At 40.0% G+C, this 13510-nt stretch overlaps 3 protein-coding genes across 3 annotated transcripts; 2 read left to right on the forward strand and 1 right to left on the reverse strand.

Annotated features, from left to right (window-relative positions):
* Positions 1-95: 95 nt before the first annotated feature.
* Positions 96-1589, forward strand: LOC103952844 (metacaspase-1-like). Its single transcript, XM_009364530.2, has 3 exons — positions 96-829; positions 904-1234; positions 1424-1589. The coding sequence occupies exons 1-3, from the start codon at positions 472-474 to the stop codon at positions 1587-1589; spliced, it is 855 nt and encodes a 284-aa protein (XP_009362805.2). The 5' UTR covers positions 96-471.
* Positions 1590-5588: 3999 nt separating this feature from the next.
* On the forward strand, positions 5589-8051 carry LOC103952780 (superoxide dismutase [Fe], chloroplastic). Its single transcript, XM_009364455.3, has 9 exons — positions 5589-5747; positions 5841-5893; positions 6044-6118; positions 6429-6617; positions 6878-7049; positions 7157-7275; positions 7385-7411; positions 7518-7541; positions 7651-8051. Exons 1-9 carry the CDS (start codon positions 5657-5659, stop codon positions 7858-7860), a joined length of 960 nt encoding a protein of 319 aa, XP_009362730.1. The 5' UTR covers positions 5589-5656; the 3' UTR covers positions 7861-8051.
* A 111-nt stretch (positions 8052-8162) lies between these two features.
* LOC103952779 (cell division cycle 20.5, cofactor of APC complex-like) lies at positions 8163-10493 on the reverse strand. The gene is made up of 7 exons (XM_048590780.1): positions 10419-10493; positions 10172-10270; positions 9659-9850; positions 9305-9574; positions 9118-9220; positions 8464-9044; positions 8163-8309 (listed from the first exon to the last, which is right to left on the reverse strand). The coding sequence occupies exons 1-7, from the start codon at positions 10491-10493 to the stop codon at positions 8172-8174; spliced, it is 1458 nt and encodes a 485-aa protein (XP_048446737.1). The 3' UTR covers positions 8163-8171.
* Positions 10494-13510: the final 3017 nt, after the last annotated feature.

Raw genomic sequence — 13510 nt, forward strand, 5'->3', positions numbered from 1 at the left:
GATCCGATATCAAATAAACCCTAACCGATAAATTCTGTATCCGAAACTTCCTTGCATTGGAACAAGAACAAGCTACACCAAGTAAACAACGTAAACAGCCTCCCGACGAAAATTCACACCTAATTAGTCTTTTTTCTGTCAAGATTCAAAATCCTATGTCTTTAATGTCCACAAATAGAGTCAAAGGCTTAGTCTTCAAATTATTCGACATCTAAATAGCTTTGATTAAGCCCGCGACATGTTTTTAACATAAATATGTTCGAACAGAAAAGAATTGAAGAACAAGATGTAAAGTATTGTAGCATAAAACGAAGAAGCAAAAAACATCTAAAAAACATAGAAGAATAGATGTGTTCGAATCTTAACCAAACTAACAGGAGAAGTTGGAGATTTGGAATATTTAAAGTCCCATGATTTGCGGTTGATGATCACAACATCTTCTCTTCCCGTTTCCCCCCAGACTCTCTCACCATGTTGATGCCTGTACAATGCTCGAACTGCCATAAAAAGGTGCAGCTACTACGGCCAGGCGAAGCCCCCGTCTACCACCCCATATGCCGGGTTGCCACCTATACAGCCCCGTACTCGTATTCCCACCACTGCCCGCCTCATCAACCGCCCCTCCTCACCCTGCCTCCACTCCCGTACAGCCAAATACCACCAGGGACACCTATGTTGGCTCGAGGATGCAAACGAGCTGTGATATGCGCTGTGTCGTATAAGGACTCCAAGCATGAGCTTAAGGGCTGCATCAATGATGCAAAATGTATGAAGTATTTGCTTGTCAATCGGTTCCACTTCCCGGATTCCTCCATTCTCATGCTCACCGGTAACTTCTCAACCTGGTAATTTGATATTAAACCTATTTTCCTAGAAACTGAACAGGCTGAGAGTTACTTGCAGAAGAAGAAACTCACCCAAATCGGCATCCTACCAAACAAAACATAATAAGGGCTCTGCATTGGCTTGTGCAAGGTTGCCAACCAGGAGACTCCTCGGTGTTCCATTATTCCGGTCATGGAAAAAGAAAGAGGAACTACACCGGGGATGAGGTGGATGGATATGACGAAAACTTGTGTCCCGTGGATTTCAAGAGTCCGGGACTGATTTCAGACGATGAGATCAATGCAATGATTGTAAGACCTCTTCCTCGTGGGGTTAAGCTTCACACCTTTATGGATGCTTGCCATAGCGGTACTGCTCTAGATTTAGCATTCCTTTGCAGGATCGACAGGTAACTAAGCCGAGTTTTAAATTTTGTTGCTAAAATCTACGGTTGTGATTTTTCACAATCCAGTTTTCTCCTCGTGCGCGCTTCCTTTATTCAATCCAAAGGATGAGAAAATGAGAGTGCACAAATCACCACTCAAAATCTAATGTTGGCAAGTTGTAGTCAAGAGTTTAGCATAATTTATGGATGCAGAAGTGGGAGATACGTATGGGAGGATCACCGCCCTCCATCGGGTGTTTGGAAAGGAACAAATGGCGGGAAGGTCATATGCCTCAGTGGCTGTGATGATCATCAGACCTCTGCTGATGCTTCAGTACTTCAAAATTCTAAGACAACTGTAAAACTTAATCACTTGTAATATTCACTTCAATTACATACCCAAACAATCGTGGGATGCATGTATTTATAATAGTTTCATGATTACAGACTGAGTTTGAAAACCCTAGATACAAGGAAAGGATTACAACCAGAAAACTAAGGAAAAGGATTACAACCATACGTTCAAAAATACAACAGAAGAACAAATACTAAACAGCCTAGAAACTAGGAACGGCTGGAACGATAAGAGTTTGAACGAAGTCAAACTCCACAAGTTTCGGCAATAAGCTTAGCATGCTTATCTTGTCTAACAGCCCCCCGCAAGCTGACAGGCTGTGGAACAACGGGAAGCTTGGAGACAAGGAACTGAAATCGAGACGAGGACAAGCCTTTGGTGAATAAGTCTGCAAGTTGATCTTGCGAACAAATGTAATTAACCAATAATTGACCACGAACAACCTTCTCCCGAACATAGTGATAATCAACTTCCAAATGCTTGGTACGTGCATGGAAAACTGGATTAGACGCCAGAGCTATGGAAGAGATATTATCACACCAAATCTGAGGACGATCCAGATGCAAATGTAGGTCCTTGAATAAAGACCAAAACCACGATAGTTCAGCGGCAGTGTATGCTAACTGCCTGTACTCTGCCTCAGCACTAGACCGAGATACGGTCTTCTGCTTCTTAGAACTCCAGGAGACAAGGTTTGAACCGTGATATATACAAAAACCACCAGTTGAATGCCGAGAATCAGGATTGCCTGCATAATCCGCATCAAAGAAGGCACTGATTTGAGTAGAACCAGGCTTATATAGAAGCCCATGAGTGTGCGTGGCCTTCAAATACCGTAAAATCCGTTTGACAGCCATCCAATGAGTAGTTTTAGGAGAATGCATGAATTGGCACACTTGGTTGACAACATAGGACAAATCACGGCGTGTTATGGTGATGTACCGTAGGGCTCCAACAACACTTCGATACACGTCGGGTTTGTCATATGATTCCCCCACATACGCATTGAACTTGTGACCAGATGGGACCGGGGTGGATATTGGCTTGGCTTCAGTGAAGTTGGTGCGAGAAAGCAAGTCTAATGCATATTTTGATTGACACAAATGCATAGCAGTCCCATTGTATTTAACTTCAACACCCAAAAAATAATGAAGTGGGCCTAAATCTTTCATAGAGAATAGCGTTCCCAATCGAGTAATCAAGCTAGATATTTGATGAGGACTATTGCCAGTAATCAGAATATCGTCGACATAAATTAACAAGATCAGATACACACCTTGTTGGCGAAACACAAATAAACTGTAGTCACAGGAGGATTCTTGGAACCCTAGTTCTAGCAGAAAATCTGAGAACCTTTGGAACCAGGCCCTGGGTGCTTGTTTTAACCCGTAAATACTACGTTGTAGTTTACACACATGAGATGGAAATTGTTGATCAACAAAGCCCTGTGGTTGTCGCATGTAAACGTCTTCTTTCAGAAACCCATGCAGAAACGCATTTTGCACGTCCAACTGCCTGACAGGGCATCTGTGGGACACGGCAAGACTTAAAACAAGCCTGATCGTACTATGCTTAACAACGGGACTGAAGGTCTCACCGTAATCCACACCCGCTTGTTGATGAAATCCATTGGCGACAAGGCGAGCTTTATGGCGTTCAACCGAACCATCTGCACGTCGTTTCACCTTGAACACCCATTTATTAGGCAACAGATTCATTTTGGAATGATAAGGGACCAAGGTCCAAGTCCCACATTTTTGCAAGGCATTGAACTCTTGAACCATGGCATTCCTCCACTCCTGAGACTTGATAGCTTGACTGAAACACGTGGGTTCAACAGGTAACTTGTCAACAGTTAAATGCATAACATATTTGGGATTGGGTTTATGTATTCCGGACTTGGAGCGTGTGGTAATCACATGTTGTGAACCACTGGCAGTGACAGGTATCAAGGTTTCAGGAGTGACCCTAACTTGCTCATTTGATGGTGGGGCGTCTGGGGAAATATTAGATGACACTAGTAGGGGAGGGCAAGATGAGTCTGCAATAGGAGAAAATTGTGGATCAGGATGGGAGAGGTCGGGGACACGGGTAAGTGAGGTAGGATGGATATCCTGGGTAAGAGGTGGCTCGGCCAGAGGAAGGTTTCGAGGTGGAGAGACACTAGAGGTGCTAGGGCAATCAAAATTTAATACTAGGTCCGAGACCTGAGGATTACCTGAAGTGGAGACGTTCTCAGAGACAGATGTGAGTCCCCTAAAGGGGAAACAGTCCTCATCGAATAGGACATGGCGAGACACGTAAATGCGTCTTGTTGACAGATCCAAGCATTTGTAACCTTGGTGGTTCAGTGAATACCCTAAGAATACACACGGTTTTGATTTCTGATGAAGCTTATTATGAGTATAAGGCACTAACCAAGGGAAGCAGCGACACCCAAAAACCTTTAAAAAATCATAGTGTGGTTGTTTTTGAAAGAGTTTCTCATAAGGTGAGGCAAAAGACAGAAGTTTAGCTGGCATACGACTACTCCAACTGGTGTCATGACTTTTTCTTTCACCCAAGCCATCGAGCATGGACATGGAACCACATACGGCAGCATCATGAGGGCGATAAGATCTACCATTCTCAACACGGAGAATGAAGACCGTGATACCTCAACGTCATCTCCGAGTCTTGCTGGCAGGTTGACACAGGTAACTGAATATGATCGTCATTGCTTCTGAATTAGTTCGGAGGCATAAGAAATGTTCCGTTTATTGAACTTTCCTTTGTCATTTCTTTTACAGGAACCGCAGATAACATCAAGTAAATGCTTAAGCGGAAGAAGAAATTCTCCCTGTGATTTTCGTCATCTGTTTTCGTTCTCCTGTTCTGTATACGGAAATGTGAAAGTCCAAATTTCCTAAGCACCAGCAAAATCACAGGCTTAATAACAAGGAAAATGTAAGGCATATTTATCACTTACATTACAATATTATGCTGAAATCATCCACATTTTTCTGTTATCCTCATGATCTGCCGTTTCGCAGTACCACGAGCGGCTTTCCATCAACTGCCTCTGGTACCTTGCATTGTCCTTCTTCGCCATCTTTCGTATACCTGCAAAATGCATTCGCATTACATCTCTTAGTTTTCCGTTCCATTTGAAACTAAACTAATACAACAAAACTGAATCGTCCGCAACTGAAAATGGTCACGCAGTGAGTGAGATTGCAGACATTTTTCTCATTTGGAGGTAGTTGGCACCACATTCGACCGAGTTGCTTACACGTTTCACCAAACCAAGAGGATTTTGCAAAACTCCAACTCTCCAAGTCGCCATCACAAAAAAAAAAGAAAAAGAAAAAAGAAAAAAAAAACATAGGAAGTGCATGCCCTAATGGGGCAACTATGCCTTCATGGGACATTATTTAACATGATATTAGAGTGGGGTTGATTGTGAGTTATGTGGGTTCGGGTCATGCCTAAGTTACCAAATTTAATGTAACACCATGTTTCCACGTTAATGTTCAATGTGAGATTGATTCCACATGTAGCCTATTATGTAATAATCTTATGTAAGGGATGTATTATATATAAGTCTCACATTCAGAAATTTAGAAGACTAAAAATATTTTGTAATAAAACTTACCACCTAGTAATATATGGTAATTGAGATATTTCTTAATAAAACTCTAACATTTAACAATAAATAATTAAGTTTGAACAATATCGATTAAGAGTAATTCAATGCTCCGTTTCTACATCCAACTTTGACTCAATAATTGGCCAAATTAGATTATTAATTTAATGTGCAAAGTTCAAATCTTGTTCTCCAATAATGGTATGGAATCAGTAAAAAAAAAAAAAAAAAAAAAAAAGGTTTGGAAAGTAAATTCCAATTTCAGTACCATTTACCTAATTTAACGACATCAAGTTGCCACAATGATTGACCAAAAAAATGTTGACACAATGACACATAAGATGGACCCAACAAAGTTGATATATTTTACTCAAGCCCCTCCCAAAATAAAACATATACTATTCAGTCCCATCCCCTGTTAAAAGTGTTGAGCTGCTGCTTTATCCAAAGTTTTCAACTTTAAGACATGGTTACACCAGTCGGAGTTGCAGCAGCAGCAACGGCACCCCAAGCTACGACTGGTCCGCTAACGTGCGCACTGGGTCCGTCCTGTCAAGGTCATTGCACTCGTTACCCGCCTCCCCCCTCCTTCTCTTCCTCTGTGTGCAAGTGGGTTTTCATTAAGTTTAACGGTTAATCGAAATTTGCAGGGCTCAGTGGAAGTCTGGGACCGGCTCGCAGTTTGCAGTGGCCAAAGAAACAGGTTCGCCTGTTTTAAAATTTTTTAAATTTTACTTTCGTACAAGCAGAGATGGGTTTCCTTTGGTTTCTGAGAATTTTGAAGAAAATGTTTGAAAATTTGATTTCGTTTTATATAAAATTTTAATTTGGGATTTTGATGCTGTCAAAGTAGAGAAAATGCAGAAGGAAAGTCGGTGCCATCGATATTAGGGCCCAATTTGAGCTGAAGCCTCCTCCATATCCACTGGTAAGTAAGCTTTTTCTTTGCATATGAAGTTTCTTATATATAAATACAAGCCGGTTTTGTGTAGCTAATCACTGTTTTACCAGTGGGTTTTGACTCATTTCCATAAAGTTACCAGCTTTCATCCTTTATTAACCATATTGAGATGGTAAAATTCGGGTACTCGTATAAGAAACTGTACTTTGAGTAGCTATATATTGAGAATTCTAGCTAGTTTAGCTGGAAATGATCCGTAAAATTCAGGTACTTGTTCGCTTTGTATGACAATGCTGTGTAAATTTGACACTTTGTTTTGATGTTTGGTTTTGAGCAGGATGCATTGGAGCCGCATATGAGCAAGGAGACGTTAGAGTATCACTGGGGGAAGCACCATAGGGGTTATGTGGATAACCTAAACAAGTTGATAGCAGGAACAGAACTAGGTGAATTGTCATTGGAAGATGTCATACTTGCTACATACAACAAGGGGGATATGCTCCCACCTTTCAATCAAGCAGCGCAGGTATGCTGTCCGCAACATGGATTTCTGTAACGATTTTGAATTGTTTTAGTTGATTATATTCTGGAAGTGTGGAGAAGTACATCTCAAGTTACACATTTTAAGCTTATATTCGGTATTGGTAAATTTACGACTACTTGAATGTTAAGGTAGATAATGATTAATCCACCTGATGCGTTTTTTGCAATTTCAAGTTTATAATGTTTTGGTGTGCATCAATGCCATATTGTTAACTACTCACTCGTTTTTTGGCCTGTTTGCAGATCTGGAACCATGACTTCTTCTGGGAATCCATGAAACCAGGTGGCGGGGGAAAACCATCCGGGGAACTTCTAGAACTAATTAATAGAGACTTTGGTTCTTTTGAGAGATTGATTGACGATTTAAGGTCAGCTGCAACTACACAGTTGGGTTCTGGCTGGGCTTGGCTTGCATGTGAGTAGTTGTCTTCCCACCATGACACTTCAGATTATATGCTTTAAGATTAATGTTCCTCTCCATGCTGAATTTGCGTAAACTAATATATGTATTGCCTTTTCCAGATAAAGCAAATAGACTTGATGTTGGAAATGCAGTAAATCCTAAGCCATCTGATGAAGACAAGAAGCTTGTAGTGGTGAAGAGTCCTAATGCCGTTAACCCGCTTATTTGGGATTATTCTGTGAGTAAAGATGAGTACTGTACTACTCTATAGTCTTTAGGAAATCTTACCATTCACATTAAGACTTTTCTTCCTTGTGTGTAATGAGTTTTCATATTGATTTCTGCAGCCACTCCTTACTATCGATGTTTGGGAGGTATTTAGACATTTTCGTGTTTCTTCCCATATGGAAGTAGTTATATTGCTCAGTTCATTTGGGAAAAGCCATTACTAACAGATTTAAATTGCTTTTGTTTCAACAGCATGCTTACTACCTCGATTTTCAGGTGAGTCTCTGTTTATTGAACATTTGAACTTCCGTCTTGTGATTTGGGACCTATGCATTCTGTCTTATACCAATGCATCTAACAACCACATCTTTGATTCTTCCCTCAGAACCGGCGAGCAGATTACTTATCAATCTTCATGGAGAAACTTGTATCGTGGGAAGCAGTCAGTTCTAGGCTTGAAATAGCGAAGGCTCGAGCTACTGAAAGAGAGGAAGAAGAGGAAAGGAAGAAGAGAGAGGAGGCGGAGAAAACATCAGACGGTGAAGTTCCAGAGATTTATGTGGACAACAAGAGCGATGACTCAGAGACCGAATGAGTTCAGTTTATTTGCAGTCTAGATAATCCGGGAACAGTTATAGGCTCGTTGCCTTCCAAATGTAATAGAGGTGATCTAAGTTTAGGCGGCATGTACCAAATTTTGTGTATCCACGAGGAATGAGTTGATAGAATGTAGGGCACGATTTAGCAAAAAGTAATACAACACGTTGTTGATTTTTCTCAAGGAAATTTTTGGCAGTGCAAAAGTCATAAGGGAACATGTATATTTCTCTGTGGTTTTTTACAATCTATAGAGCTGTTCATGTACATTTTCTTTTCTCCATTAACTAACTACAGCTTTTATCCGCATCATCGTAAGGGAGAAGTCTTGAGAGATAAGAGGCCATCCAGAGGAGAGATTTTGTCGATGCTTGGTGGTCCGAAGATGTCCCAGAATCGAAGTGTCTCATCTCCGCCAGCTGATACCACAGTTAACCCATCTGGGCTCTGCACCGAAAATCAATCAAAAGAAACCAAATTAGATGCTTCTGAAGATATTTCACGTCAACAACCATTTGCACTCACGCGATAAGTGCTAAATAGGAACATCGAGATATATTCCCAGATGTATGGGATGAATAAGCTTTACGGGTTGTCAAACCTGGGAAACATGGAGGATTCTGGACGTATGGCGATTCAAGTTTCCGACATTCGCCATAGAAGGATACCTCCAAATGCACAGCTGATTCTTGATGAGCTCGCTTCGACTATAGCCATGGGCACTCAGAATCTCCTTGTGGTGCCTGTTCCACTCCAGTCCACAGACCTGGATATACAACGTGAACTGATTGCAGGTAACAAGAGACCGAAAAGGAAAAAAAAACACGAAAAGCTCACAAAACGGAGACCGAATTCTATAACTTGCCTGAGCATTGGTTTCAATGGTTTTAATGCAGGTTCCCTTTTTTGTATTCCATAACTTAATACACCCATCTTCTGTGCCTCCACCAGAGGCAAGCACCTCAGACTGATAGGGACACCACGCGAGGGCCTTGACTGCAGCACTATGCTCTCTAAACCGAAACAAGAAACGACTCGAGTTCATTTTCGATGAGTCCCAGATGTACAGAAGATTATCATTGCCTCCGCTTGCCAGTACATTGCCTCCTTCTGACCATTTCAAACCGCACACTTCTTCTTTATGCGCCTGCAATCTGGAAGCCACAATGTTCCCTGCTCTGACTGCGAAAACAGTTAACAAAAAATATGTGAAATGTTGCAATAAGATGAATGTGAAACAACATTTTTGACCTACCATCATGGTTGATGATGGATGCGTCGCGGCTGCCGGAGGTTAAAACGTGACCATTCCACGCAACGGTGGCTATCCTGTCCTTGTGATTTTCAAACCTCCTAACCTGCGTGTCAAACAGATGAACCAAATGCTCGAAAACAATGAAAAAACTCGAAACTCATGAGAGGGTGTTTGAGAGAGATTTTACAAGCTTGGAAGTCTCAGCATCCCAAAGTTGGAGCTTGGATCGCCTATATCCAACGGCTAAAGTTTTAGCATTTTCAGACCAGGTTACACTGGTTGGGAAATCACTCGGATCATCAACATGCAGCAGTTTGTGCACTTCGCGGTTCGTCGAGTTCCAGAGGAACAAATCGCTCCCCAGAGCAACTGCAAGAATACTGTTCTTCCCCCAATCCATGACGCTGGAGTAAAAGTCATTTTTTATGTTTACTGCATCCAGAACCCTAGCTTCCCCCTGCAGCATTCGCACTCAATTAGATCAAAGTTCAAAAAATATAGACCATTTGATAACGTTTGACAACCATTTCGTTTTTAGTACCTTAGGCAATCTTCGAGGCTGAACATTTTTAATGCTACTGTCCAATTCCTTTGCTTCATCCTGTCGCATCAGATCAACAGAACGGATCGGCTTTCGGTTTGATTTGGGACTTCCCCTAAAAACCAGCATCCTAAATGGATTCCCATCCGAATCCAAAGTCAGTTTGTCCTCCAAGCTCCGTCTGTATACATCCTGCAGAGACCCAACAAGTTTGAGAATCGTTTACAAGAAAACACAGCAGACCCAAATCTTGAAATTCATCAGAAGTTAGATGCAGCACTCAAACAGAAGTAAAAACTACAAAACAACAAAACCCACAAACAATTTACCAGAAAACAAAGAAAAAAACTAAAAACTGATAGAATTGGAGCAGGCCCAAATCTTGATATTCAGAAGTTAAATGCAACTTTCAAATTGAAGTAAAAACTAAACCCCACAAAACCCAGGAACAATTCCCAAAAAGACAAAGAAAGAGACTAAAACTGATGAATTGAAAGCAATGTGGATTCATACATTGAAATTCGAATTTCGGGTGGGCGTTGTTCTGTTGGTCAATAAACTGCGCGCTTGATCAAGATCCATCAAACTCCTACTGGGTATAAACCGATCTCCCTGAATTTGCAGATGCAAAAACAAAACCCAAAATTCGAGAACACCAAATCAGAAACCGAATGTCGAAGAAACAACAACGCATGGATGAACGGCGGAGAAAGGTGAAATCTTGATGGAGATAAAGGGTAATGGATGCAGTGATTCGTACCGGAAAATCGAATCGGGCAATGGGGCTGGTTTGGAGGCGAGTAGGGGAGCACCAATCCGATTGAAGTTCCTGCATTTTTTGATAATTTGTGTTGTTGGTGAATTGGTGATGTAGAGAACATACAAACTCCTTCTTTACTTGGCAATAAAGAAGAAGATGAAGATGATGAAGGAAGAAGATGCAAAAGAAAATATCTTTGTCCAGACAAACGATATCTCCCGCCAAATAGTTTTGTATACGGGAGCAAATCCAACCGTTGCTTCTGTTGAGAAGACGACTCAGAGAAAGATTGGGGCCCACTTGGGTTTAATGGGGTCTCAAAAGTTTAGATCAATTTTTAATACGTATTGCTGAGTAGTTCGAAAAATCAATAGTTATACTTTGCATATTAGTATTTAATGAGTTGTTGTTATTAGATTTTGCATAAACTTTGAATAACTGAGTGATATGTATCTTTGTAGCCGAACTCATTTCTTATAGTCACAAAGACCTCGAATTTTCAGGATTTGTATAGTTTTTCTTACATTTTCGTTCTTATACTTTCGTTATGTTTACCATTTAATTCATTTTCTCATCTAAGTTAAACTTTTCATTCCTTTTTGTGCATATCTTCTCATTTGAAAAACCCAACTTGGAAAAAAAAAATTTGACGAATTAGACTAATTAGCAGTGCAAACAAAATGAAACTACATCACTACAAGGACAAAAATGCTAGGAAAAAGCATACGTTTATGCTATCCACACAACCACTTTTACTTCTCACACATTTCTTTTAATTTTGGCCGTTAAATCAAATAAAATAAAGAAAATCAATGGCAAAAAATTAACAAAGGTAAATGAGAAATAAAAATGATATGCGAATAGCATTTTTCAAAGCATAAGAACGGAAGTGAAAATTCAAGCAAATTACAATGACTATTAGTGCAATTTAGCGAAATTAAAAAGCTCCCACCTTTTTTCACGAAAAAGTCATCATTTCCCCAGTTCTGCTCAGGGAAGAAGGAAGGCCTGGCATGAGAAAGAAGAGCCTGTCAAATTAGCCAGGGATGCCTGCCTGGCCAAACAGGAGTTTTCCTCACACAAACAAGTGGAGTTCGTCTCTCTAGGTAGAGCAGGCAAGTCATCCTTGGCTACCAAACAAGGCTCTAACTCTCATGCAAGACCTCTCTTCCTCTTCACTTCTCACCCAGTGTTCGCCTGTTAAGTAATTGGTCGTAGGCTCGAATCTTTCTCGCTAAGACTTCGTAAACTCGCTACAATGTTGAGATGAGGATGCAAAGATCGGTGTTTGAACTCTCTATTTATAGCCCTGTAAAACGAACCAAAATAATTTCAGTGCCATAATTCTTTTTTATTATTTCATATATGTGTGTCTGCACCATTTGGCTGTCACCAGGGAATATATTCTTTGGAGCAAAAGGGAAGATCATGGAGGTCAATCTGGCAGCCAACTTGATCAAAAATATGTCTTCACTCATATATAATGCAATTTTTTTCTTGCCTCAACGAGACTCATTGCCAGTTTGCCATTTTAGGGCAGAGGAGTGTTATGCTGCTTTTGGCTTTTGGCTTTTTAATGCAGAGAAAAGCATCTTTGAGCTGCTTTTGCGATTGAGATGATTCTAGGAAGTGGGCAACATCACCAACTTACTTGAAATGCCACATATTGAAAAGAGTCAATGCCTTGGCCACTAACAAAAATTTTGTTCTTGTTGACTGGTTTTTTGAGGCCTCATCACTTGATCCTTTTGGTTAAAAGGTCTTTTTTTACCTTGATGGAGATATGATTGCTCAGAGTTTATGCAGAAGCAAACAATTTGAAATGTTTGGAAGTGATTTTAAAATGATTGAAAACGTTTTCAATCAAAGTGTTTGCACTTGAAGTGCATTTGAAAGAAGTATCAATTATATGTTTCTTGCATAAAGCACTTCAAGAACTTTTGAATTCCTAAACAACTTTCACAAAAAATAAAAAAAGCACATCCATTACATAAGAAATATGCAAGAAACATAAAGCTAACGTAATGTGATATGACAATATTAACCATTTTGTTTTTAATTTTTCAAATATGTGCTTGTGTTACCTCCATTCTGTTTACATCGGAAATGGTCTTTGAGTTAAAAACGTGTGAGTATTGATCTCTAAACTTGTTATAATGCAAAGCGATGATCATTTTAATTAACTCCGTTAAAACTTCTATTCAATCTTTTCCCTGTAAACCCTTATTTTGGATAAAATTGGATAGAAGTGCTAACAGAGTTAGCAAAAAAGACTATTGTCTACATTATAATAAGTTCAGGGACCAATGATCTAATTAAGCTAAAGTTCAAGGACCAAAGATGTAAGTGAGCTAAGATTTATGGATCAAAGCTCCAATTAAGCTAAACATTAGGAACCATTGCTCCAATTATTTCAAAAAAAAAAAAAAAAAAAAAAAAAAAAAAAAAAAAAAAAAAAAAAAAAAAAAACTCGACAGCCAACAAAACTCTCCACCCAACCCACCATCGTCAGCCACTCGACTCCGTCGTCGACTTCCACCTTCCTCCTCACCGCCAGTTACCGCGTCTCAACGGTTTGCGTTGGCCTTGAAATATGAGAGAAAGCACCAGAGAGAAAGAAAAGCTGCAGCCGGTGGATTTGAAGCCAAAGTGACACTGCTCTTCACTTCCTTCACTGAAAATTTAGTGCATGAACTCGCATGTCAACTTGCAAACCATTTTTTAGTCTCGCTTAATTTTAACAATGGATCGAGAGAGAGGATACGAACTCGGGGCCTCCTTTAACAATGTCAATCTTAACTTTTACGACTATCGCTGTCGACACCATTTTTATATTCTCATACGATCACTTTGTCATGGTCATAAACCATTCCAACTAACTGAAATTTGAAAATTGCAATGTTTATTAATAAACTAGGCATTAAAAGGTTCACGAGTTCAATTAATGTCTAGGTTGTTTGTGAAAGTCAAGTAAACACCTTCAAATTCATGTCTTCATAACTTTTTCCCTCTTCCTAGTGTAATTTCTATGCTAAATTCTTTTAGGTATAGTAGCTCTTATGGTAGACTAACTTCATCTGTTGGGTTAAAAT

Source organism: the organism of the source record quoted next, unplaced genomic scaffold (genome assembly GCF_019419815.1).
Source record: "Pyrus x bretschneideri cultivar Hongxiangsu unplaced genomic scaffold, Pyrus_bretschneideri_v1 Contig32, whole genome shotgun sequence".
Classification (NCBI taxonomy): domain Eukaryota; kingdom Viridiplantae; phylum Streptophyta; class Magnoliopsida; order Rosales; family Rosaceae; genus Pyrus; species Pyrus x bretschneideri.

Coding starts and splice junctions, on each gene's coding strand:
- LOC103952844 (XM_009364530.2), top strand. CDS start 472: ATGTTGATGCCTGTACAATGCTCGAACTGCCATAAAAAGGTGCAGCTA. Junction 830..903: donor CTCCATTCTCATGCTCACCG/GTAACTTCTCAA, acceptor AGTTACTTGCAG/AAGAAGAAACTCACCCAAAT. Junction 1,235..1,423: donor TTCCTTTGCAGGATCGACAG/GTAACTAAGCCG, acceptor TTATGGATGCAG/AAGTGGGAGATACGTATGGG.
- LOC103952780 (XM_009364455.3), top strand. CDS start 5,657: ATGGTTACACCAGTCGGAGTTGCAGCAGCAGCAACGGCACCCCAAGCT. Junction 6,618..6,877: donor CTTTCAATCAAGCAGCGCAG/GTATGCTGTCCG, acceptor GCCTGTTTGCAG/ATCTGGAACCATGACTTCTT. Junction 7,050..7,156: donor TGGCTGGGCTTGGCTTGCAT/GTGAGTAGTTGT, acceptor TGCCTTTTCCAG/ATAAAGCAAATAGACTTGAT.
- LOC103952779 (XM_048590780.1), bottom strand. CDS start 10,493: ATGCAGGAACTTCAATCGGATTGGTGCTCCCCTACTCGCCTCCAAACC. Junction 9,851..10,171: donor CCCGAAATTCGAATTTCAAT/GTATGAATCCAC, acceptor GGGTCTCTGCAG/GATGTATACAGACGGAGCTT. Junction 9,221..9,304: donor ATGCTGAGACTTCCAAGCTT/GTAAAATCTCTC, acceptor TTTGACACGCAG/GTTAGGAGGTTTGAAAATCA.